General features: G+C 40.9%; 1 protein-coding gene across 5 annotated transcripts; it reads left to right on the plus strand.

Annotated features, from left to right (window-relative positions):
• On the plus strand, positions 1-25,761 carry POC5 (POC5 centriolar protein). 5 transcript variants are annotated; one of them, XM_033164184.1, is made up of 13 exons: positions 1-98; positions 2,316-2,416; positions 4,858-4,960; positions 9,620-9,730; positions 10,617-10,813; positions 12,557-12,733; positions 14,075-14,191; positions 14,802-14,981; positions 16,467-16,629; positions 20,560-20,795; positions 21,069-21,182; positions 21,864-22,040; positions 25,271-25,761. In XM_033164184.1, exons 2-13 carry the CDS (start codon positions 2,333-2,335, stop codon positions 25,415-25,417), a joined length of 1,806 nt encoding a protein of 601 aa, XP_033020075.1. In that variant the 5' UTR covers positions 1-98; positions 2,316-2,332; the 3' UTR covers positions 25,418-25,761. The 5 variants fall into 5 exon arrangements, with proteins under 5 accessions (XP_033020075.1, XP_033020073.1, XP_033020074.1 ...); XM_033164182.1 differs by having other exon boundaries at positions 9-123; XM_033164183.1 differs by lacking the exon at positions 1-98 and adding an exon at positions 159-438.
• Positions 25,762-26,706: the final 945 nt, after the last annotated feature.

The following is a 26,706-nucleotide window of genomic DNA, read 5'->3' on the forward strand; positions in this document are numbered from 1 at the left end:
TGTCAGCGGGTCTTTAACAAGAGGAGGGGGACCAATCACAGGCGCCCTTTCTTTCAGGGCTGGCAGTTTGAAACTGTCAGGCTTCTCTTGCTGGGGAGGTGAGGAGTGGAGGAGGCTGCTCAGGTGAGGGAGGCGGATTTCGGGGGAAGGGGCTGCGGGGACCTCGAGGCAGGGGCAGGCTGGAGAAGCGGGTCGCGGAGGCGCGTCACTTTCCTCGCGTCCTGACGCGCAATAGGCTCCATTCTAAATTCTGCATCTGCCCGTTGCCTAGAGGGGCGAAAGCGTCTCTTCCCTTCATTCCGTGCAATGCACCCTTCGCACTTCCTACTAATTGCACGCTTCTGCCTGGCGCCTTCTAAGGCCTGTTGGCCCCCTTCCGACTTGTTTGTGCCTACTCAGAAGTAAGCCCCATTGAGTACAGTGGGACTTTACTCCCAGGTAAGTCTGTAAGAACTGCGGCTTTCCTGTACCAGTGTACCTAGTGTCCCTTTCATCACCAGGTGACGCTCTTTTGGGTTGCCTAGAGGTAAGCAGGAGTTAAAGGAGATGGTGAGCGTGAGAATTGAAACCGTGTGGTTAGAGGGCTGGGCTATACAGGAGAGCAGGCTTCATAATCCCTGCTCGATGGGTGGCCTCGGTGCAGTCACTCACTCGCCTCACAGGATTGTTGAGGATGAAATGAGGATGGGGAGAGCCATGCAGGCTGCTTGGAGCTCTTTTGGGGGGGGGGGTTGTAAATGTAGTGAGAAATAAATAAGTAAACAAAAATAAAGTTGCCGCTGACTGAATACAGCAAAAAGAAGAAAAAAAACATGTGGGTGTGATTGTCAGTCCAGTAGCTTTACTGCTACAAAATGCTTGCTAACATGCCTTTTACACTACTGTTGTTAATACGCACAATAGCCTATGTTTTTCCACAGCACATTAATTCACATTCAATGAACTTGAGCAGACCTATGCTTGAAGGTACATTGTGTGTTGGGTTGCCTAAGCAACCTGGTTACCTACTTTTCCCTCATTATGGTAGTTCCGTCCAACCTAAGCCATATGAGCTGACTTAGTGACTATAGAAAAGTCACTGTCTCCCTCTCTTATACCCTTAATTGAAATTTGGAGATGAATTTCCTTGCAGCCTTCTTGTTACTGTGCGTGATATGCTTTAAACACTCTTTAAAGTGCTGTAAATTGGCTACTTTGCACATTTTTAGGACAGCTGGATGAAATTGAAATATGGCTGCCTTAACCTCCTGTGTCTGCATCTGTTCTACATTAGCCTTAAGCAACACTTTAGAGCTGATTAAGATAAAACCTTGATTGAAATAGGAGCTGAAAGAGTATTTCTGCATGTTGTTGGTATCTGTACTTAAGTAATGCTTCCCCCAAGAGCAGTGAACTACTCCATTTGTCTTAATCAAGACCTGCAGATTCTGTTTATGTGACCTTTGACTCCTTCAGGTAGTGATAAAGCGGGATATCAAATCCAAACTCTTCTTCTTCTTAGAAGACTCTCTTTACAGTTATTCAAAACAGGTTCTTGCCACATAGACTGGATCTGTGTTATAACCTGAAAGAGTTTCTAGCAGGCTCCATATTTGGAGGGTGGAAGCTTAGTGTATGGTGTAAAGAAGGTGATTATATAGACCAAATTAGGTTATTCTGCAGTGCAAGCTAATTTGCTTCTAGTTAACCTGTGAATATGTGTTAGAATGAACGTACATTGCATTGCAAAAGAAAAAGAATGGTATAGAGACAAGGTGTCAGGCCATGTTTTAGATTTTTACCTCTTTTTGTTTTACTCAGTGTTCTAATCAATATTAGTTTCTGATTTCTGGTGCTTATTTATATTTTATTGAATAATCCGACTTTTCTTTTGAACAAAACTCCAAGTTGTTACCAGACAAATAATTAAAAACAATATCAAAGCCTATTAACAGCAAATCAATAATAACAAAACAGCAATATCACTCCCCAAAAGCAGGGAAAGCAACAAAATTAAAGTGTTGGTCCCTTATGATTTTATTCAATATGGTCTTCTAGTTAGTGTAAACAGGAGGGTGCAGATCCTTCTGAGAAAGCCAGCCTCATTACACTTTTTTGGAAGAGAGTGGCAAGTAAGGAAGTACTCTGCTTCCTAGCCTAAATGAACCACAAATACTGAACTAGAACTGGTTATGGAAAAGTTAGTGACCCCTTAAGATTACCTGCCTTAAATTTGGAGCCCGTTAATGATTTAGAAGAATGTTTGGCCAATACGAAGAAATGGGATTTGGATAAAAAATTAAGTTCACCTTCTGGATTTTTTTTTTAAAAAATAGGTACACCTTAGTGTGGGATGTCATCATCTGAAGAGAACAGCACAAGTCCAGTTTTGCCAAAAGACTCTGATCGAGGGAGTTCTGTTTCTTCAGAACTTCAGGTAGGCTAGAAATAGTTTTTGGAAATTGTGCAATGTTTTTTAAAAGTGCATGTCTTAAGAACTGTTAGCTTTCATTTAGATCCTATTAACCTGTAAATCTAACAGAATGAAACAGTACAAAATGTCTGTGGAGAAGATTAAGTGTAGTACAATGTACATCTCCATAAATAAATGCAGTATAATGACCTTTTATAATGGCCACAATCAGATGCTCAAATTTCTAGTAGTCTGCTATGTATTTTCATCTAAGGGTGGGCACAACTCTGCCACATTAGGCTGAGGTAAGGCTGGCAGGTGGACCAGCAGCCATGGTTCTTAGTGGCACTCTGCACGTTTGTTCAAAGCATGCTCTTAGGAACCAGGAATGCTTGCATATTTGGACTACAGATCAGTGGGTCTAATCCTCCTGATAGCTATGCAGAGGCCCAAGCTAACATAATTTGAATGCTGGCTGCTCCCTGACTGTATCTCTCCTGAGGAAACCAGATCTTTAGCCCATCAAGAAGGCGCACTTTCTCAGTCATGAATGAACGCTTGGGTGTCAGCCCTTCAGAGAGGGAGAGCCACCTTATTGACTCTTGAGTGTGAGTACTTGGGTGAAAAGGTTGGCTCTTTTGGGATGATTGCTGAAGTGGCTTCTGAGTGGCAATATTGTAGAAGCTGTGGCGTAAGTAATATTATTAATTTTCTATCCCACCCTTCTTTCCAAAAGAACCCAGGGCAGCAAACATAAAAATGACTGAGCAATACAATTTAAAAATAAAGAAATAAGAAACATTTAAAAATATTTAGAACATCTAGAAACATTTAAAAGCAATTGTATCTCACAGTTCCTAATTTCAAGGTTGCCCTGGCCAGTACCTTTTAGCCATCAAATGTTCGTAATAAACAGGAATGTTCTAAAATTTCTTCTGAAAGTAAATAATGAGGGAGGTGGGTGCACCTCACCAGGGAGCACATTCCATAAATGAGGAACCACCACTGAGAATGCCCTGTCACAGGTCAATTCCAACCAGGCAGCAGCCAGAGGCAGCACCACCAACAAGGTTTCCCCTGCTGATCATAAGCCCCGAGGTGGTTGAAGTAGTTAATGGTGTTGCCTTCTCTCAGTAGCTTTGCTATCAAGGACTAAGCTCAGCAGCAACAATTTAGAAGACTAGTGAGACGCTTCTTTCCATCTGCTTCCCAGTTGCCACCACCAAAGAGACAGAAGCCCTGTGAATCCAACCTTCCCCCTAGGTATTACTATTATTACTATTATTACTCCTACTATTAGATATTATTGTCAACATCCGCTGTTGGGTGCAAAACCAGCAGTGATGTCCATTGCATGGGTATTTCCCATGAGGCCACTGCAGGTGGCGGGTTCTTCCCTTGGTGGTTGAATGAAGGTGAGGCTCTGTATTCTGATCCATGTCATCAGATCCCAGAGCCCTCACTTTTGGGATAGCTAAGAAAGGACTTAGGTTGGCCCAGGTAAGAGAGGATGTTGAGATGCTGGCCCCACAAGTGCACTGCATACTTCTTACATCATATGAATTTCTTGGCAACTATATTCTGTCCTTTTTAAATGTGCTGCTTTTATGGTGCTTGCTCCCTAGTAAGTGTGCTTACGATCACAGTATAATTTTTTCGTATTAGGTGGGATATGTGTTTTAATTAGTTCAGGACTAAGTTTTTACTTTTGAAATACTGTACTCATGATTTGGTAATTATGAACCTATTTGTTTTGAGATTGGTTTTTCATCAGTTACATTTTGATGAATTGTTTAATGGGCTGTTACCATATAATGCCTTAAAGTAGTGCCTAATTTTGAATTTGTTTGTGTGTTTGGTGGTGCTGTGTTTTTTTTAAATATGATTTTGTCAGTTTTGTAGTCTTGAGCATAATATGTGTTAATACAGTATATAAATAAAACGGACATTAGGTGTTAGTGATTTGAGTAACTCAATTTAAATATTGGGAATGGTGTTTGAAAAACCAACAAGTTATCACAGCGGAGGGTGGGGGAAATAGGAAGGCTGAGCGGTGGTAAGACCCCAGAAGCCATGTCTTTCTCCATTCAGCAACAAAGAGATTTGGCAAGCAGGGAAACCTTGAGACCAGTAGCCTGCTTTGTATGGGAAAAGGAATGAGCAAGGATGGAAATAGAAAGAGAGCAAGTTAAACTTCCTCCATTTTGAACTTTTGATTTGGCAACAAATTTTGCAATTCTTTGTGTTACGTTACTGCTCCCTAAGTGGTAAACAGCATATTAATGCATAGAAAGATACAATAAAAGTACAATGAATACATTAAGACAACTTCCCAAACAATACAGTATAAGATAGCAAAAGCAGAATGTGTGATAATAGCCTTCCTACACAGTAAACTGGCACAAACTGTTGCACTCAACCCAGTCTCTGCCTTTGACATCAGTCTTGTGGTCCTTTTATGACAGGATGAATATGAAGAGCTCCTTCGTTATGCTGTAGTTACCCCAAAGTTTGAACCAAGTGTATTACGGCAGTCGGATCGCATAGAGGTTCGCCAGAAGTCTGCAGGTAACTTGTGATAGAAATTGGATATTTATCAGGAGATAAGGGGTGATTTGTTTTTTTTTTTTATGAAAGGAAGTTATCTCCAACTCACTGAAATGCCAATGCAGGAAAGAGTGTTACTACTGATTAGAATGAAGGTCTTCCCATGCCTTATATTTTGAAATGGATTACCTTGACTGGTATGTGAGCATATTGCAATGGCTTGCAGTGACATTTTATTTATCTGCACTGTATACCCAGGATTAAACCTGAACTCTTTTTCATGTTCAAATGGTCTGCTACCAAGTAAACCTCATAACCCAGATGAGGATGACTTTGTGTTGTCTGACATGAAATATACTCGTACTTTGCCTGATCTTCAACGCAGCATTCTAAAATTGTTCAGAGTTTCCCATTGGCATGATATCTAATTCATGGTAACTTGTTAACTCAAAATATGATTTACTTCAAGGAGATTTCACAGCACATATTCATTTGTCAGTTTATATATGTGCTATTTTTGTATACATTTGCTAAGCAGAGTAGACTAGTTCTGGCCAAACTGAACATTTATTTAATTCTTCCTATCTAGTCATTATGTTCCTATAATCTGGTGCCTTGTGATATTTTTCTTTCTTGGAAGACAGGAATGATTGACTTTTAATGATTTGTTTCAGACATTGTTTTTAGTTAACAACATATATCCTGAGGCATTTTGAAAAGTAACATTTGCATTAATATTGTTTCCTTTTGAAAATGTGAAATAGTTTTAATTCATGTTAATGCCTTTAATCTTTCAAGGCATTCAGAAAGTATGGCATCCCTATAGTTCCCAATTTTACAGGCATTTATTCAAAATTATAAAGGTTTGTTTATTTATTTTGCAAGAAAAACGAAAACTAGGACAGTTTGAAGTGGCAAAGTTGTATAGAATCTTGAGAGATGCAGCAGTTCTTACTAGGACTTGGTTTTGCTCATATATACAGTGGCTTCAGGACTTCTTATGATTCTTGCGTCTTCAAATGGATGCAGTTCTGCTTCACTATCAGCTTGACTAGTGATATGAAGGTCTGGGGGGAAATGGAAAAATAGGGGGTGGACTTGCCCCCTCTTTTTCTGGGCTTCTTTCCAATTTTTCTCTTTGTTGTTTTCTGGACCTTCACATCTTTAAGCTTGACACAGCAGCACAATAACACCCACACTCTCTGTCTCTTGCTTGTACTCCTGAGACATATTTTAGACATAGCCAGGTTTGCATAAAAAGACATGTGGGTGTTTTTGTCTAGGAAATACAAATCAAGCCTGGAAAACAGAAGTATAGATAATGGGTCTTCACTATGTTTTTAATGCTTACATCGCTAAGACCTTCCTTTCCTTTTTAAAACACCTTTATTAATTTTAAGAAATGACTATCCCCATCCTTTGTCAGCAGGGTGGGTCACAACAAATACATACATCCTTGAATGTTACATTGAAACTGGGATTCTACCTGGTTGATAGCAGGTTCTAGGCTTGTGTGCTCCTTATCTGTTTTGGCCCCGTAGGTAGAAGGCTCCTTTTACCAGTCTTTACATGCAACAGACATAATTTATTGTGTTATACCTTGTTAAACTCTCACTTTTGGCTTTTCTATGATCCACTTTTCTATGGCAAACTATAGATAATGGTTTTCCATGATGGTATAGAAGACTCCTGCTTTTCTCTTCCCCTCTAGCCCAGTAGTCTTTAACGTTTTTCGGACCCCAGGACCCACTTTTAACCCAAATATTCATTTGGGGACCAATTTCTTAATCTTTTACCACATATCTGCATGATGTTAGTGCTCCTGTCGCAATCCACCTTGGATTAGGCCGTGACCCACCACTAGATTCCCAACCTACCAGATGAAGACCTGTGCTCTAGCCAACAGGAGCAGTAAAGCACGATCTCTGGTTTCATGTTATGTTCTATCTAGGAATCATGATTTGTTTTTACTTCAAACATTTTTTTAAAAAAGATACATACCCCGCTTTTCACCACATCTGGGTCTAAAAGTGGCAAGGTTTATTCTTGGCTCATGACTTGGGACAAAATAAATCATAATCCCTAGTAATGTGGAGCCAGACATCTTAGTTTGTTGCTAGAGGAAAGGAATGAAGCAGGAGACTTCCATAAAATCTGGGAAAACCTATTAACTATGGCCTACCATTGCGTACAAACATTGCCTTTGTCTTTCAGCTGATAGTCATCTTACCACATTAAGAGTTTTGCTGTTACATTTCTGAACCTTCTACTTTTTTCTTCTTCCAACATCTATTTCTTCTCTCCTATATTTCTTTCCTAATCATTTAGCCTTTTTGTTTCTTTCCTTGGGTTCACATTTTTACTTGTGATGTTGAATGTTTGGCCACCCACTGGCAAGGATCATACCAGAAGCCTTGTCTTTGTCTCTAGCTTGGAGCTGAGGCAGGTTCCTGAAGTTCCACAGTTTCATTTCATAGACAACAAAATAAAAGGTTTAGATAATTATCCCGTCTTGAGTTTTTACTGCAGGGTCTGCACGTGCAAACATATTTTACTAGCCTTGTATGCCGAGTGAAGGACAAGCACTTGAGGGTAAATTTATCACTGAGCAAGCACTTTTGTCACTGAGCAAGCACGAGTCAGAAAACCTTGCACAAAATAGACCTTTAAACTTCAAATTATGTACAGCAGCAAAACTGCTAGAATTCAAATAATTGCAAGACTCTAGAATTCTACAGTAGTTCTAAGAGCAGTTGTAAGATGGTCTGCTACTGGATATGTACTCACATTCTTAATGGGGAGGGAATGCTTTTGCAAGCTAATATCAGATTAGCTGCAGTTGTAGTAATCCCAACCTGTATGACGAAACACCCTTAGGAATTTCTCCTCCTCAAACCATCTGGATATCACCGTGGCTTTCCTACAGCTGAGCTGACATTGGAGCCTAACAGCGTCTTGTGTGAGCCCAGCTCATTCTTCTCTAGTAAATGTGTCCAGTAGATGATGAAATTTCTAGCTTTTGGCAGCAAGACAGTTACCAAGCAGGCAGCCTTCACATTAGATCATGTTCATTGAAGAAGGAACTGACAAGAGTTTATAATAGCCATCTAGTTCACAGATGGAGTTTAATTTTGTGGCTGAAGTACATTCTTGAATGCGTATGCAAAATGGCCCATTCTAAAATATGTAGAACAAAACCCTGGGTTGTATCCAGTGAAGTCACAGAGGGAGTGAACAACTTCAGCTTGCACAGCAGAATTTTGCCTCACCCACTGCATCCCCCCCCCCAAAAAAAAAAATCTGCTTGGGGTTCTCCAACACATGGCACGTTGTTCCACTCATACAATGACTCGGTTAGATTCAACCACTGAAAGTCACTTCTGCAATCCTCTCCCATTTCAAGGGTCCTTGTGTCTGAGAGTGTTTAGCAAAGGCATGAGTATCGAGCATAAAGCCAGTCTTGAAAAGGATGCTCATGTTCCCTTATCATGGGATGTCTGTAGGTGAAGTGCTTTTGTAAACTCCCACAAATGCATGCATAGAGAAATTGCCAGGGATTTGGGCATGTTGGGGGGAGGGGATGAAAGAGAAACTTGTAGTTCTTGACGCAAACTTGGTTATGTAGGTATAGATACTGCAATCTCAAGTGGCATATTTCCAACTTTATGGAGCCTGGTCATCCAAAGCAGCAACTATGAAGAAACATTGTGGGAAATATTGACCTATTCTTTTTTATCTGCCTGGTTTTACCCGGTACACATCTGCTTTTCATTAGAATTATAAACTCTGCATTTGGGATTGCCATCGTCTTATAAGCTGTAGAGTTTTAGTAGTGTGAGCATCCAGAAGAGTGGATGCTTTTGCAAAAACTTTGAACTGATAAACCTGTTTTGTGTATTAAATCTAGTATGCTTCGGTGGGAGAACTCCAATTACTAATAGCAAGCCTTCCTTTGAAATGATAGATCTAAGGATAACAATTATCTTCAAAGAAGCTTCCTGTCCTATAAAGAAGAAATATCAGAATAAAACAGGCTGCAGTGTTAAATGTAGCATTTGAATGGTTTTAACACTAAAATTTAATTTCCTGTCCTGTGTTATCTGCTTAGTTAATTAAATCTGAAAACTTGTAAGACTGGTGCAATAAATTACTGAGCAGCAGTGACTCATCTCCAGGCGGTTAAGTGCTGCTTTCTCCTAAGGTGCTGGTCCTCCAGTATTGAACTGTTGCACATTAGTGGATCTGTGTTAAAGCTGACTTTATCTCTTGCCTATGAAAATATATTGCCAAACTTTCTACTGTGTTGTTAGCAGCCCCTTGTGATTTTCTAATGCTTGGCATTGGTTTTATTTTTCACCCAGTAAATCTAGCATTTAGTGAAATTTCCCTTTCAGCAGGAAATAACAGACGTTGGAACACACACAAATAAATTGCTTGTTCTTCTTCCTCAACTCAAAGGCTTTGGAGAGCTCTAGTGCAAGTTAGTTATACCAAGACTGCAGTCCTGCTACTGCTTGCTTCCATTCTAACAGTACTAGGAGAACATATTGGGACCATTTTGTTAGTGTTGCAATCCTAGTTTCAGTTTGCAACATAAGAATATTTTCATTAGTGGTACAGTATTCTGAAGTGCCCTATACCAGCCTATGCAAATCTGGTCAATCCTCATATTTGAAACAGGAATAAGTCCAGTAATGGATGAACGCAGACATGAAACTGCAGCAATGAGACGGAGGAAACATGGGAGACCTTCTGATTTTGCTACATCTACTCGGACAACAAGGATAGAAGGTATAACTTAACTGGGGTGAGAAATAAAATTTTGACTCTTGTATCTACTGCTTAAAAACTCGCATTAAGATTCAGTTTACAGATACGGCACATAGGGGTTTCATGCTTTTCTTTTTCAAATAAATGCTGTGGTTATGCTGAAATAGTGTCTGGCCGAAGCTAACTTCATGGATGCCTAGGGGTTTGAACTGACTGTTACACACCATTTTACCTGCAAGTTTGGTCTGTGTCCAGTCTATGGTCTGTCAAGTGTATGTATTTCTAGAATAGCTACTATGTAGAGAAGCATGAGGGGTGATCTTTACATGGAATGGGGCATTGCCTCTTCCACCACCACCTCATTATAAATATCCCTTCTGCTTAATCTCAAAACTGCCTCTCCCCCTTTTTTGAATAGTTTGTTACCCTTGGGGGAAGGTGTAAGAAATGCTTTACTGTGGAAACCATCTTTGTTAAAGGGGTTCTTTATATTGTGTTTCAACTATGTACAGTATATAATTTCTGTGTAAGGACATAGCAGGAAGCCATTAACTATGGTTTAGCAAATGGCGACTTCCCAGGATGGGGTTAAGGTATCAGTCTCTTAAGGTCAAATAGCTTGCTTACAGTGACCAGCAGAAACTTCCCAAGCAACAATTGTGCTAGTCTGCTGCTGCAACAGAAGGTACTAAGTCATCTAATGAAGTCAACTCTAGTCCACGAAAGCATACCCTGTAATATATTTGTTTTCCAATTAAGATGCCACAGTACTTTTTGCTGTGTTGAAGAAAGCCAACTTTGGCTTTGTAAACCTTTTGTTTGACTTGCACCAAGTAAGTTCAGTGATAGGATGTGAAAATCTAAATGCCTTTTTCATGTTACTTTTCTTCCCCCCACCCCACCCCAGTTTCAACAGCAGTAAAGGAGCCGGCTCGTACAAACGTGGGAGGACTTTGCCCAGTCCGTTCAGAAGACAGCTCTTCAGAAGGGTCCTCATCTAGTCAAAGAGAGATCCAGGAGTCAAATGTGACTGATTTAAGTATTTCAGATGAAAGAGTGACCCAAATAGAGAGCATACTTGATCTCTGGAGTGGAAGTCTTAAGGTATTTAACTTTGCATTAATTATAAAATCACCTTGCAGATAGCTTTGTCTTTTGCAACATTTTGAATATTTAGTGACAAAATGTGCATGGGAAATGCATGTTGAGTGCTTTGGCCAAGTAAAACGAAAGTGTTGTTTTCAAAAGACTCCAAGTCAAATCTTGTACTGTTCTCAGGGCCTTGACATACCTTAGCAGTACTGAGCCACATGGCTCAGGTGGCAGATTGGGAGGGGTGTGGCTCATGATCCTCCCCATATGCCACTACCATGGCTACTCCTCCCCACCGGCCACCACTACTGCCTACCCACCCAAGCCCCTCTTCATGGCATTGATCTTGCCAGTCCTGCTACCACTAACAGAGTGGCAATGCAAGGTAAGCTGGAAGCAAGAAGAGATGGTGCGGTCTGCCTACCTCAGCTTGTGCAACTTCTTACGCTAGCTCTCGGAACAAAATCCCCTGTTCTAGAAATGTTTCCTTCTATCTATCACTGCTTCTGTGGGGTTTTATAAGATTAAAGAACCAACTTTGATTGAGTGGCATTTGAACACATCTTTTGTGTGTAAAAAAAGGATCTTTTGATCTAAAAATTTAGTCGTGTCAAAAATGTTGTTCAAAAGGAAAGCAACTGAGAATCTGTGCATAATAAACCCCAACGAAAGAGATACTGTGCTGTTTTTTAAAATAGCAAAACAGCTTCAGAAGCAGCAAATTTAGACTGTAGGAGTAGGTGGGGGCAGGACTTTTTTCCTACCCATTGTTTTAGAACAGCAAAACAATCCCAGTCCCAGCTGTTCTTCCCTAGTGGAGCTTCACATCCAAATAGACAAGAGGGCTCCGCTGCTCTAAATTCTTCTCCTCCTAATATTGCTTTTCTGCTACCACTTCTTTTTTTGAAGAGCTGTAGTCTCAGTGGCTGTGCATCATATCTAGTTAGAGGAAGGTTAGTCAATATGATATCCTCCTGCTGTTGTGGACTACAGTTCCCATCATCCACTTGATCACTGGCCAACCAGCTAGGGCTGATGGGAGTAGTATCCCCAAACGGCACACATTGACATCTGCTGAGTTAGAGCATAAGGCTGCAAGTCCCTCTGAACAGAAAACACCCTGGACTGCAGATTAGAAACCAAATTCCCTCCACTTGGAACTCTGAACAACAGCTGTCACAATATAATTACACTCCTGCCTTCTTAAGATTGGATTGCCTGAGTGAAATGTATATGGAAAAATTGGCATTTGAATGAGCCATTTGCATTGGACTCTCATATCAAAGCAACTAAAAAAACAAAACCTTCTGCCTTGTGTTTCTATGATACTGGGCTCTTGTGGTCCAATGTTCTAATTTAACTCCTCTTCAGAGAAGGCCCTGCATAGGTTTTATGGGTTCATGAATTTAGATGTTCAAAGCTGACACCTAAAGCCAGTCATTTGAATGATTGTTCCATACTGTTTTTATATTGCTGTGTATCACCCTGATATTTTGTGGAAAGGCAGTATATAGATACTTTCATAAACAATAAATAAATGTCATGTACCAGAGAGCCTGAATGTGTGTTGTGGCATGTGGAAAAGATGTGCTGTCCTCTTTCTGCTCGTACATACCTCTTAATGCAGTATTAATTATCGGTTAACTTTTCTGTGGAACTACTTTCTATAATAGCAGTGTTACACATCATTGTATGTGTTTGGTGGGCTAGTGTTAGTTCAATTTCTTCACTAAACTTCCCCCTTTAATTCTTCAGACCAATGTTCTGACTGAGCTGCGGAAATGGAAGCTTCATTTCATTGAACATCACACGCTAGAATTGAGACAAGAAAGAGAAAAACATGCAGCCCATGTGAGACAATTGACCAATCAGATGGAGAACCTGAAGGAACTGCTGCATACATATGAGATTTCAATAGGGAGAAAAGATGAGGTAACACTTTTTGCTAATTTATTGTAGTAATTCCTAGTGTGTTGCAAATTAGCTGCTGGGCTAAGTTCAAGGTGCTGGTTTGGGTGCTTAAAGCCCTATACAGCTTGGAACTAGGAACCTGAAAGATTGCATTGCCCCTTATATACCCAGTCAATCACTCTGTAGGTGAGGGTCTCCTGTGGATACCATCCTATTATCTTTATTCATTCCTTCATATCCTGTCTTTTCCCATCGGACGTTCGCTTTCAAAAAATAGTTCACAAACTGGAGCAGTCACTTCCGGGTTTGCAACGTTCGGGAGCCAAAATGTTCAGGAACTAAGCTGGTTGACTTCCAAGGTACAACTATGCAGATAAAACACACAAAGCTAAAAACATATAAAAGGTTATCATTCAAAAGAAACTATGTGAAAACCCCTATTAAACATGCATGCTCACACTGAAACAGCAGCAGTACAACACACTATCAAGAGCCCTTTCCTTAACAGCAATCAGTTCTCCAAAACCTGCTGGAATAAAACAGTCTTCACCAGCCAGCAGCAGGACAACAAGGAGGGTCTAGCCTCTCTAGGAAGAGAGTTCAAGGCCTGGGAGCAGCCACTGAGAAGGCCCTCTCCCAGATTCCCACCAAACATGCCTGTGGGCAGATTCATGTGAGAGAATATGGTCCTTCAGATTGCCTGGACCTCAGCCATATAGGGCTTTATAGGTGATAAGCAGCACTTTGAATTGTGCCCAGAAACAGACTGGTAGCCATTGGAGCTGCTACAACAAGGGAGTTGTGTGCTTCTATCAGGTCTGTTCTGCCCAATGTAGGAATCGGCCCTTTAGTGTTGTGGCACCTCCCCTTGAATATTATACAAGCACAGTCTGAGCACCTACTGAAGACCTTCCTCTTTCAACCTGCCTTTTGAGTTGAGATCTTTCTTGGTCTGCATCTATATTGGAATTAATGTTAAGAAGTTTTATCAATTGTTTGACACCCTGAGCTCCTTTGGCAAGAAGAATGGGGTTGAAATTTAATTAATAAGGAAAGGTTTGCCTGCAAGCTGAATCCTTTCTTCCTCCTTGGCTGCTGAGATGATTCCTAACACCAAACCATTATGTCTTGATCGGTTAATGTATCTGTGGGTTGCCAGCCATTTTCTTACTACATGCTTATGCCACCAATGAATGATGATTGGCGTTGCGTGAGATGCCTGCTATGAAAGGGAACTGCAGGTAGTGCTTCAATAGCACTGTCGGTCAGATTTTTTGGGATCAATTTAAGTAAATTACTGTGTAGCAGCTGATAAATGTCCTCTATGCATTTTTTCCATTTTCTTCACTTTGTTTTGTTTAGATAATTGCCAATTTGACACATGCAATTGAGAAACAAAAGGACAGGATAGAGCTAATGAAGAAATTCTCAAAGTGGCGCCTTCAGCATTTCATGGGCAAACAAGATTCCAAACATGAGGTAAACATGAATGTTGATAGTTGAATTTCTAAGGATTAGAACTCCTGCAGGGCATGTTGATGAAGAATGTCTTGATTCTTTTAAACAAACAAACAAAATCCTTCCATTAAAGTAAGATGAATAAAAAAACTGACCAAATCTGCAGTTTTCAGTCTGTCTTCTTGGAAACTGGTGTCCTCTTTTCCTTGAAGCAACTAACTGAGCTATTAACAGGTGGGGCAATGCAAAAGTAGTATCTTGCACTGAAAAGATTATGCTTGGATCTTGTTCCCATTAGACAATATGCATGGAAAAATTAAAACGTATTTCATTAGCCCTGAGCCCTTTTTGCTACTCAGCAGCAACTAAGCATCTTTGTCTGAATTCTAACATGACTTAACACAAGCACATCCACTAGCCCAGCGCTTGTTAGGCAACACTGTGGGTTAGATATGGCAATATATATCCCAAAAACCTCTATCTTGCTTTTACTGCACTAGAAGAATGCTGGAGTAATTTAATCACAGCTTAGCCAGAGCAGATGAAAACCTGTTTTGTGCCCTGTTGACATAAGCGGCTGACTAATGAATAGGAACTTCAGACCTGATACTGATTTTCACTCCTTCTCTAGATGTACACAAATAGACTGGCTGATCGGTTATATGAAATAGGTTTATTGAAGAAAGCTTGGGCAACTTGGCGCTCTCGCAGCCATGCAAAATGGAAAGAGACTGTGGAAAGGGCCTGTCAGTCAAGTGCTGAATCTGTACGTGTTTCACTATCCAATACCTATGAAAGTCAACTTCAAGAGGTAAGGAAATTTCTAAAGGACTATTTTCCTGATGAACCAATCTAAAAAGGCATCATTTTTCCAGTGGAGCAGGAAGCAGTGTTTGCCCATACGGTGAGCCGCCCGCTCCGCAAGCACCCAGCCTCCCGTGGGGGCAGGGGGAGGCCGCCGGCGGGGCCGCGCGGCTCCCCCCACTCGCTGCGCTCGAAGACGGGGATGGGCGGCCGGCTCACAGCCCGTCCGGGAGCAGAATGGGCGGCAGCGGCTGTGCCGCCGGCTCGCGAGCGCCCATCCGCCCATGGGGGTGGGTTGGGGAGGGGGCGCCCAGTATGCTGGTGGGCTCGCGGGAGCGCCCCTGGGGGGGCTGGCGCCCTGGCGCGCCGCGCCACCAGCCCCAATGGACGAGACGGGGTTGGCTAGTCCGTCCCGCCCAAGCCTGGCCAGCGCCCCCTCCATTTTGGCACCCTAGGCAATTGCCTAGTTCGCCTAAATGGACACGCCGGCCCTGCTTCCAATTAATACAATTCTATGATTCAGATGGTACTTTCCTGCTCTTCAGGCATGCTTGTTGGGACATCCAACCAGTAGAGATAATGCTTTAAAATATTGAGCTGTGGTTATGATGACCCCATGGTTTATCTGGACCTATAATTTGGGCTTATATGTAACATTGAACGTCTCTACATACATTCGTCTTTATAGATATTCTACTTAAATTTTGCACCCATGTGTATTGGAGGTGGGAAGGATCCTGCTCCTCTGTGTACACACGGGAACACATTCGGGAGGAATGTTTCCCAATATCACAGCTTGAAATTAGTTTTTTAATATAGAAGGTTGTTTCACCAGTCCTTTGGAATATGATACACAGAATGGATACCAGGTTGCTTCTGAATCATTACTCTTTTGCTATAATGTGCAAGTGAAATTGTAATTTACTTTCCACACTATTGGGAGCATCACGCTTTTTCTATGTGTGCATTCTGTAGCACACACCCGTGGCTGTGATTTAGCTGTTATGGGTGTCAAAGGGAATTTCCAATTCACCTTGAAGATAAGCACACATTCACTATAGCCTTTGTGGTCAAATGCTTAAAATAAACAGCTGTTTGCTGTGTTCAAATGTTGTTAGTCATTCCAGGCAGTGTCCTAATTTCACAACACCAGCCTTTAAATGACAATTCAGAGCCAGGTAGTCTGCCCCCATATTGTTTTCCTATAGCCATCCCTCCCACCCCTTTCTCCATGCCACTTCTGTGCTATCGGGTTGCCTCTTCCAGCTATTTAAAGCTGCACCTGGCAATGTGAGTTGCACTCCTGTCCTCACTGCAGTTTCCGAGCATTAGCCTATTTTGAGTCTCTAATGGTGGTGGTGATATAGTTCTCCCATCTCCTTTTTGCCACAAAGGGGCCAGTACCCTGCAGTATATATACCTAATCTCAATATCTCTTGAGACTTTCTGTAAGACAAATACACTTGTTAGAAATCTTTTGTTTCCTTGCTAGTTAAATATTGCACTGGAGAAGTCGAAATCTGAGCTCATGGAAATGCAGAGCAAAAGACATGATTATGAAGATGCTATGAAGAAGGCCTTCATGCGTGGAGTCTGTGCATTGAATATGGAAGCAATGACCATATTTCAGGGCAAAGAGTTCAAATTTGACCATGGTGAGTATTACAAGGAAAGCAAATACTACCAGCTAGCTGCATAATCATGCCAATGGATAACTTGTGGATTTGTTCTGATTTCAATTTCACATGAACATTAAGTTGATTATCCAGTCATACTGGAGGATAAACGGTTGGAACAAAACTGCAACACTGCACCAGTTCATTTATTTACTATTAGAGGGCAGTGAAGGGAATGGGAAAGCCCATGCAGAGAGAAGCTCCATGTTTATATTTGATTATTGGGGCATAAATGTGTAAACAGTTTAGTCCTTAAAGAATCAATTCTCGAACAAAATGATCCTGTCTTAATAGTCCATAATTTCTGTTTTCTGCTTTCCTTTCCATTATATGACCACTTCATTCTTGCCTCCTTGAAATGTATTTGCAAAAAGCAGTTATTGTTGCTTCCCTCTCACCCACCCCTGGTTATTCCAAAGGAATTACTGTTTGTAAAAGACTTAGCTGTACTTCTAAAAGAAACAAATGTTAAGATGCAGTATTTGCACGTTTAAATCATCTTAACCTGGTAGTGTGGATATAAAAAAGCATTGTCATGGGACACAATGATATCTAGGGCCTTCAAAAAGCCTGCAGCCACTGAATCAAGCCCCCTCCCTTTCTGTTATCCCACCTGCCATTGGCAAGGAAAATAAAGATCTGAGGGAGGGAGGGCCTGAGACACACCTTTCAAAGAGTGACCAGTGACTGGGTGCACTGAAGGGTCTGGAGCAGGTATGGAAAACCTCTTTTTCAGTCAAAGGCCACATTCCCACACAGAGACCATTTTGCAGAGGGGAGGGTCACATGGCAGTGATAGGCAGAGGCAAAAGCAGATGGATCAATAACTATTACTCTGAACTTATTTCCATTAAGACTACATTCTAGCTATGAAAAAGTAAGTGGTTTCTACCTGCACACGTCTCCCACTGTCCATCAAGGCAACCAAGAGGCATCATCACCGTTCAAAGACACATTCTAGCCAGGCAAAATCTCTCAAGGAGGCCTTGCAGCAGGACCAGTGGGGAGTGTGTCCTGGAGAAGGAACTACTGAAAGTCCTGAGGGCCTGATGCAGAAGCTTAGAGACCCAGATATGGCCCCCAGGTCTAAAGACTGTTTTGCCACCCACTTTCCCCAAATGAATTATGAACAGACTAATCACGAGCCTCGTGTTGGTTCCTAATGTTAATCCTCACATTCTCAAAATGTGTCAGCTTCTCCTTTCCTTGATTTAACAGAGCATATACACAACCCCTGATTACAATGTTAATGTAAAAGAGGCATCTGATGGCTTCATGTCCAATTTGAGACGGTTGCTGATGGCCCAAATGGGTTGGGTAACGTCTCTCTCTTCACGTGGTGGATATACATTCCTCCTCCTGCTACTTCTTGTTGCTAGATTTCCTTAAATAAAGGAGGTTGCCGTTTTTCTTTTCAAGGACCGTCATCAGAATACAGTCCTATCTTGGCTCCCGAATGATCAAAAACCGGAAGTGAGTGTTCCGGTTTTTGAGCTTTTTTTGGAAGCCAAGCATTCAGCATAGCTACTGCTATTGTTTCTGGCTCACCTGCACAACTGGAAACCAATTGGAAGCCGTACCTTGGTTTCTGAATGTTTCAGAAGTCAAACAGACTTCCGGAGCAAATCCATTTGACTTCCGAGGTACGACTGTAGTACAAATAGCTAAATAATTGAAAGAATTATTTTTAAATCTCATGTAGCTAGCTTGCCACAGGGTGTCACTCTAGTCCTAGAAAAAGCTTTATGGCAGGAGTAACCGGAAACATTACGTGTGTCTGCGGACACTTTCTAAGGTCCTCGCCAGTGCTCTTTCATTTTTATGTGTCCCTTTGTCTCTCATGACTGCTTTATATATTAGCATTGGACAGAGTGACTTTGTTTCTTGCCACATCTGTTTTCCCTCTGTTGATATTGGCAAGCGTATACAGCAAGCAGGAAACCCCAACAGCTCATACTACTTGCAAATGAATTTACTTGTGGGAAGGCATGCAAGTTTGACACTTCATTGGTGAAGCTTGAAGAGGACAATTCTCTCTCATATTACAGATTTTATGAGGAATGGGGGTGGAACTTAATTTCCCTGGGTTGTATGGTTTTGAATTGAACTTCTAAATAGAAGGCACAACATAACACAAGATGTCGCTGTTTGTGGAAATATTTCTCAGGAAGAATAGCTAGTTGCACGTCCTTGAACGAGAGCAACTGTATTTAATCTTCCATAGTATCTTAGTTCCATTTCCAGTGATTAAAGGCACAGTTGGCAACAACTGATGGCCTTTTGATCCTGCTGGGTTCTGGAATAAGTTAGTCTGTAAAGTATATTTCCAATAGGTATGACGGCTGTTGTATTAATGTGTGTGTCACTGAGCAAAACGCTTTTACTTCCTTAAATTTAAATAAAGGTTTCTGTCCCTCCCTTCTAGTGCCATTGCACCACTTAGAGTTGCTTAGAACAATTTAATATTTTTGTATTGTGATTTTAAATTGCAAAGAATAAAACAAGGAGAATACATAAAATATGTAATATAAAAAATCCAGTTAAAAGCAGCAGTGACAGAGATCACGGGTAAAAGAAAAGAAACCTAGCTGAACAGACAAAAGGTTCCTTGCTTGCCCTTTTTGTTGGGAATTCTCTCAATAATTATTGCATACCACTGCCTCTCTCTTCGTTGAAACCCTCATCACAAAACCCTCCTCATTTTTGAAGCATCTACCATGTGAGATCATCATAGAACTATGGAGTTTGAAGGGACCCTATCTAGTCCAACCCCCTGCAATGCAGGAATTCTGTCCACTGCTGTCCCTGGGTGGGCTCGAAGCACCAGCCTTCTGGTTAACCAGACACCCAAACCCATTGTGCCACAGAGCCCTTGCTCTTAATTCTTCACACACACCGCTGAAACTAAGCCTAACTATGTATAACTACATATTTATCTAGATTCAGGTAGGTAGCCGTGTTGGTCTTACGCAGTCGAAATAAAACTTAAAAATTGTCCAGTAGCACCTTATAGACCAACTAAGTGCATGCACATGAAAGTTTATACCAGAACAAACTTACGTTGGTTTATAAGGTGCTACTAAAAAAAAAAAAATTATTTCAACTACGTATTTATCTAAAAATAAATATTCCACTTTTTGTCCAAATCTGTTCTGAAGGCAGTTTTACAGTCCTTGAAAACAATTAACTATTAAAGAAATGCAAAATGTACTTCACAATATAAAAGCAGTGCTCCAAAGGGGAATGAGCAAACAATATACTTGGTAGCAGAGGGGAAAGGTAGGGGAAATTAAAATGTCAGTTTGATATGCCAAAAAGGTTACAGCTTGGTTGGTGAGGGAGTTCCATAATCGGGGTGCCACAATTGAAAAGGCACTGCCCTCTGATTTTTGCCAGCCTGAAGGGGATGGTACCAAGGAAGGCTTGCACATTTTCTTTCCCTTTGTTTACTTCTGACTTTCCCCTTTGTTCAGCTGATTTGCAACTATCACGGGGACCACTTAGAAAAGCATTTACCAATTGTGACGGCTTATAGCTTTTAGCAAAAAAAAATTCATTCAACTATCACGGGGAAAGGATCTGGGGTTTTTTAATGTATTGGAAGTTGCTCGGTAAATTGCCATATTTATATAGATAACAAATGACCGGCCTCTGTCTTAGAAGATCCTTCATCATACTGTTTTGTTGACAACGGGTGCTAAACTGGAATAAATATTCTGGTCTCTTTTTGCTATGTCTCTAAATTGAATAGCACATATTAAGCAGTGTATTTAGTTTTTGAAATATTCGTACAGCTATATGGCTTCTGTTGAATTCAGTACAAAATGCAAAAATAAATAACTCACAATTTTTTATTTAACTCTTTCTATGCAATTCAGTTCTGAATGTTTGCATGCAATTTGTTTGTAGTGATTGAGCTATCAGATAGAACAGAACCTGGTGCTGGCACTGGTAGTTCTGGTGGTCCTACAGCAAAGCTTCCTACATCACACTTTGATCGGCATTTACCCCCATCCTCCTCCTTGCCGCCACCGCCGCCGCCACCACCACCACCTCCTCCTCCTTCTACTCCTCGTCCTCTAACTGCGGCTCCAGGCTCTGCTCCTCTAACTGCGGCTCCAGGCTCTGCTCCTGTAGAGGATCTGGTAAGTAAGGAAATGCAATCTATAACTTTGTGTAGGAGCAAACTCCCAGTTTCAGTAATTCTAGACTTGTTTAAAATTTGGTGGACAAGACTGGAAAAAGATCGGGGGGGGGGGGGGAATCTGTTAGGGTGGGTTATGCTAAGGTTATGCTGGTGATACACGGCTAGTCTCCTACAAAACAGATTAATACATTATGGAGATAATTTGGGCTGGGAAATTGGAGGTACCAAACTTTTAATTGGACGTTTGCAACTTTCTCCCATTGCTTTGCAGTTTTCTTCTCACCACGGCCATGCAGTCACCTCCCACACCAGATTAGACTCGGCTGCTATGGTATTGGCCTCTGGTGCTGCTAAGGGGTCAGGTGTTGTGTGCATTCCAAAACTGGTAAACAAACCACATTATTAACAACACAGTGTACACTTTGAATGTATGCTTTATATTTGTATGCCTTATATTTGACTTTCTTAAGTAATATTTTATTCTGGATTGTTTTATTTGGTGTTTTAAGATAGGTTGTTAACTGCTTTGAATTTTTTTCTTAAAAATACAAAGTGGTATAGAAATGAAATGAAATATTATTATTTATAATTATTATTATTTATTTATTTTATTAATACTAGATATGCCTACTTGGAAGTAAGTTCCATTGAGTTCAGTGCAACTGGGGGATGAAATTCAGGAATATTAAAATACCCAGTGGCGGGCAAGAGAGGTGTGCCATATTGCTAGGGCAATCTACCCAGCAATCTTTTTAGTCCTGTGTAGTGTCTGCCACACAGCAAAACAGTATGTGCCCTGTTGAGGCAGCATGGCTGCCTTTGAAATAAATTTGGCCCAGACTCATGTATACTGACAGTGAAACATTGAAGTCATCAGGTAATCAACTCTGGTTGGCTTTGCCACACCATGGCATCATGCTTCCTACACAAGATCAGATATTCTGGGGACCAAGCTGCAGGGTAATAGTGTTTTTTGAGGCACATAGCTGATAAATGGTATCTGACTGTAAAAAAGCACTGTGTGCTACTCCCTGTGTAATTAGGATTTGTGTGTTTTCTGTCATAGTCCTCGGGTCGAGTTGTAACTTCAGCACAACAGAAGGCTGGAAGGACAATCACTGCTAGAATCTTCGGCCGGTCTGATTTTGCACTAAAGAATCGGATTTGTAGTAACCTAGACGTGTTGGGCGTTTCTCCTCCCATGAATTCTGTTGTTGTGGAAAAACATCATCCAGTCACTAAAGTAAGTCGTGTACAGTTTAAGTAACTTTTCCCTTTTTTTCCTTCTGTGATTTAAGTTTGTATTTCCTGTGTCGGTTTGAAAGATCAAGTACAAAACGTAGCTAGAGTGATCCAGTACACAAGCATAGATTTTAGGTTTCATATGGGAAGCAATAGTATCCCTCTGTTTGTAGACACCTGAGTTCTCTATTGATTTGGAAGAAGAGTTTGGATTTGATATCCCGCTTTTCACTACCCGAAGGAGTCTCAAAGCAGCTAACATTCTCCTATCCCTTCCTCCCCCACAACAAACACTCTGTGAGGTGAGTGGGGCTGAGAGACTTCAGAGAAGTGTGACTAGCCCAAGGTCACCCAGCAGCTGCATGTGGAGGAGCGGAGACGCGAACCCGGTTCTCCAGATAACGAGTCTGCTGCTCTTAACCACTACACCACACTGGCTCTCCCCTTTTGGAAGCAAAAGGGGCCACTTTCAAATAATAATGGTTGTTACATAATTCGGGGAATACCCCAGGTACTCGGCAGTATTATTCTGTATATTAAAAGTACAGTAAAGGTGGGGATTTAAAAAAAAATCTGGTAAGGGCTTGGCATACTCACAATGAACAATTTTTTTTCATTGCTCTTCAGTAGCTGGCATTTCTGATCTCGGTATAATTTAGTTCTAACCCTTCTGTCAAGGGAGAGTGGCATGATCCACCCATTCCAATCTAAGCTATACTTTGCATCTCGTGCCTTCCCTGCCCCCCACACCATATGCTGGATTTGAGAACTATTCCTCTTATATTTGTGGTAATTCGAAGTAGCTGTTTCCTGTCTCTACTAAAAGCTAGAGGCAGGACTAGAATCTGATTGTTAACGTCTAGAGGTGACCATATGTTTGTTTGGTATCTGGTCTGATTAGTACACCAGCAGTACTATGAGCAATTGTCTTGGATCATGACAGTCCCTCCATACCTGTCCTGAAATCTTGTTGAACTCATTCATACTCCCATTACACCAGCTGTGTTTTTACTATATTTAATCCTTCACCATGGACAGCAATCAGTCAGTCATGTTCTTGCATGGTCAAGAGGTGATCCATAATGGTCCTGGTGAACATCTTAAGCCTTGTTTCAACAAGCTACAAGAAGGTGGGAAGCCTTTTCCAAACTGTAGGTGGGGGCTTGCATGTTGGAATGCTCCACAAAACTAGCATTTATAATGCTAGTATGTCAAGAAGGCTAGGACTATTCTCTTTATATCTTGTTTTCTATGGCCAGGGAATTCTTGTTTTATAGGAGAATGAGCAGTTACATGAGCCTTCAGCTGAAGCTGTTAGAGCCCAGGAAGAGGTTTTTCATCTCATATGCTGTTGAACTAAAAGACTGAGTCAGTTTCTGTTGCATCTTGCAAGCTTATCACTCTACAGGGGCCTTTTTGGAGTAGGACTAAACTATAGTTCTGTGTTACATGCCAAGTTCTTAGGTTTGTGTGTATGTCCCCACTCCCCTGGTCTGGCATAGCCACAAGGAGATGGGTTTTTTGGGGGGGGGGGCGCAAGGAAGTCCATAAGCCTGAAGCTTGTGCATATACCATTGGACCATAGTTTAGCAGTATGCATAAACCAGGCCTTTGGGTTATGCTTTTCAGCAGAACAAGCAGAGAATGGGGGGGGGGGTGGAGGAAGAAGTCCAAATGAGAAAGATATTCAGTGTAAGGCCTTGAAACTCTAGGAAACCTTGACAGTTTGTTGGTTCTGAGATATCGAATGCCTTTTTTGTCGTAACTGATAAGAGACTTGGAATAAACTCTGAAGTTTTCAAAGGTGATTCTTAATTCCTTCTGGAGCTTCATGTTTGTTCTCTATCCTTTTCACCCTACTCCTTTCAGTATGTCGAAAGGTCCAGATGCCACTTGGACTCATGTTTTTTCTCCTGCCAGTTTCCTTAAACTACAGCTTGTAACAAAGGTCATCTAAAGCTTTTTGAAAGCAGTGTTTCTTGTCAATCACTATGTGTTTTTGCATTTAAGTGGACATGTATAGGCAGGACCAAAGGCTATAAGAACAGGCTTGACTGTACTATTGTGCTACTATTCCTAATGACAATCTGCCAGTCAGGCTGCTTGTCTGAGAAGACAGCAGAAGGGGAACATACTCCCATTTCTGCTGGAATCATTACTTTTTTTGCAACTTTTTCACTGGAGAGACTATACATCTTGAATACAAAGAAAGAACATGTGAGGGAACCTAGCTTACCTACTGTAGAATACGTGAGGAGGGATGTTTGACTTGAAATTTGAGAGTTCAAAAGTTTACAGTGCTTTTTGATGGGGAGTTTATGAACAGGTGTGATGCATAATCTGCGCAGCTGCAAATCAGAAAATTCCTGGCTTGAATTTCTCCTTGACTGTGTACTCTCCAGGTAGTGTTGTTATTAATTTGTCCATTTATTAGATTTCTTACCTCTTTTCATAATGCCCCACATTATGGAATATACAACCATGAAAACAGCTACAGCCATAAAACAATAAGGGTATAAAAGCAATTAAAACATCTCCATTTTTGAAATAATCAAAAACAATTCCATATGTTAAAATAGTTAAAAAGAGCTCCAATACAGATGCAGACTGGGATAAAAATAATCCACTTTAAAAGCATATGGAAAGAGGAACATCTTCAGGAGGCACTGAAAGTACCACGGAGTTGCCATCCATCTAACGTGTAAAAGGTTGCCGCCGCAGTAACGGTTTCTGCAGAGGTAAATGAGGCCTTAGAGAATCCACATTCTCCCAAAGTGACGTACATCAATAATAAATAAATAAATAAAATGGGCCAGGATCAGAGAGGCAGTATAATTCTAAATGCCAGTTGCTGTGGAGTGAGAAAATACTGCTGAGTTCATGCCCTGCATATGACTTTCCCTCAGGCATGTGGTTGGCCACTGTGAGAATGGAATACAGGACTAAATAGGCTTCTGCAGTCTGATCCAGCAGGACTCTTCTTCATTCTTAAAGCTTTTAAGTTGCTGGGTAGGACATTTGGCTTTCCAATTTACAGAGAACAAATAGAAAAGTTACTAGTTGAGCAGTTGCTTCACTTTTTATTTGATGATCTACGGGAAACTTTTTTTTTAATGGAAGTATTTTCTAAAGTCTCTTTGAGTATCTGGTTTACCTTGCCAATGTTATGGACTTGTTGGAGGTCATGAGATGGGACAGGAGAAATAACTGCTTCTTTCTTGTATGTTTCAGCAAACCATACCTCAAGCTACTGCTGCTAAATATCCTCGAACTTTGCACCAATTTTCTAATGCTATCAGCGCGAAGCCTTCAGGACATGGTGTGAAATCTCACTCCCAGACCCACAGCAACGTCCAGTCAATAAAGGTGGTTGACTAGGTTTACAGGTTAAAATGCTTGTATTTTACCTTGAACACATGGAGGCAGATATTCTAGGTTACAGTTTAAAATGCTCCCTGATGTTTATACCCCAAGGATACATCATGTTTTTCCTTTCACTAATAATAATAAAAATGTAAAAATGTTTTGAGGCTTAAATATAAACCGCCTGAGTTAGTGCAATGTAGTTCTTTGTAACTGCAAATAAGGTCTACTTGAAATTCTTATTTCTTAACTATTTTATTAATGATTATTTAATGTTTTTAATAAAAAAGGATAAACTGAACTCTATATATTTTAAGAAGCACGAGTATTTCTACTACATAAACATCAATAGTGCCTTACGTATATCTTTTATTTTTCTGACGCCCTAAACTGTCAGACTTGAAATACAGGGTGGGGGGGAATGTTCCTCCATAATTTTTGCTGATCTGTTACCAAATGAGAAAACATGGCAAAATACAATATGAAATAGGTTTCTTTGCCATGAGTAGTAGTACATTTATATACGTAATTTGAGTGAAAATGAATGCTTTTATAAAAGTGAGAGAGAAGTAACGTCCCAGTCCTTTGTTTCCATGATAGCAACATTTTGGTTCCTCCCAATTGTAAAAAGTGGCATCTGCAGTGCCACTTTTTAAAGGTCTCATAATGCACTCTTTCATGATGAATTTGAGTTTTATCAGTTCCTATCAGGTATACTGGGCCGAGGCCATTTAGGGCTTTAAAAGTCAGCACCAACACTGTGAATTGTGCTCGGAAACATACTGGGAGCCAATGCAGATCTCTCAGGATCGGTGTTATATGGTCCCGGCGGCCACTCCCAGTCTAGCTGCTGCATTCTGGATTAATTGCAGTTTCCGGGTCACCTTCAAAGGTAGCCCCACATAGAATGCATTGCAGTCGTTCAAGCGGGAGATAACCAGAGCATGCACCACTCTGGCGATGCATTCTTCCCTGTATGTGTACTCGGTTTCACACTTTTATGATAAAGACACAAAATGGAACAACTCCAGTTGTTGCTGAACACCAGCTTCCATCAGTCCTGACTCCTGGCCATGGCAGATAGGAACTAGATTCAATAATAGTAATAATAATTTATGCCACCCATGTGACTGTAACCTAGTTTGACCATTGTTGTTTATTTATTTAGACACCACTCTTGCATATAAAATCGGCATATGGTATACATAAAAATTTACAGGTTCAATAAAATAGAAAATACCTTGAAGGCAATACAAAATATTAATAAAATTATGGTCTCATCTTGGGAAAAAAAATGGTTGGAC

This window comes from Lacerta agilis, chromosome 11, assembly GCF_009819535.1.
Source record: "Lacerta agilis isolate rLacAgi1 chromosome 11, rLacAgi1.pri, whole genome shotgun sequence".
NCBI classification, from domain to species: Eukaryota; Metazoa; Chordata; class Lepidosauria; order Squamata; family Lacertidae; genus Lacerta; species Lacerta agilis.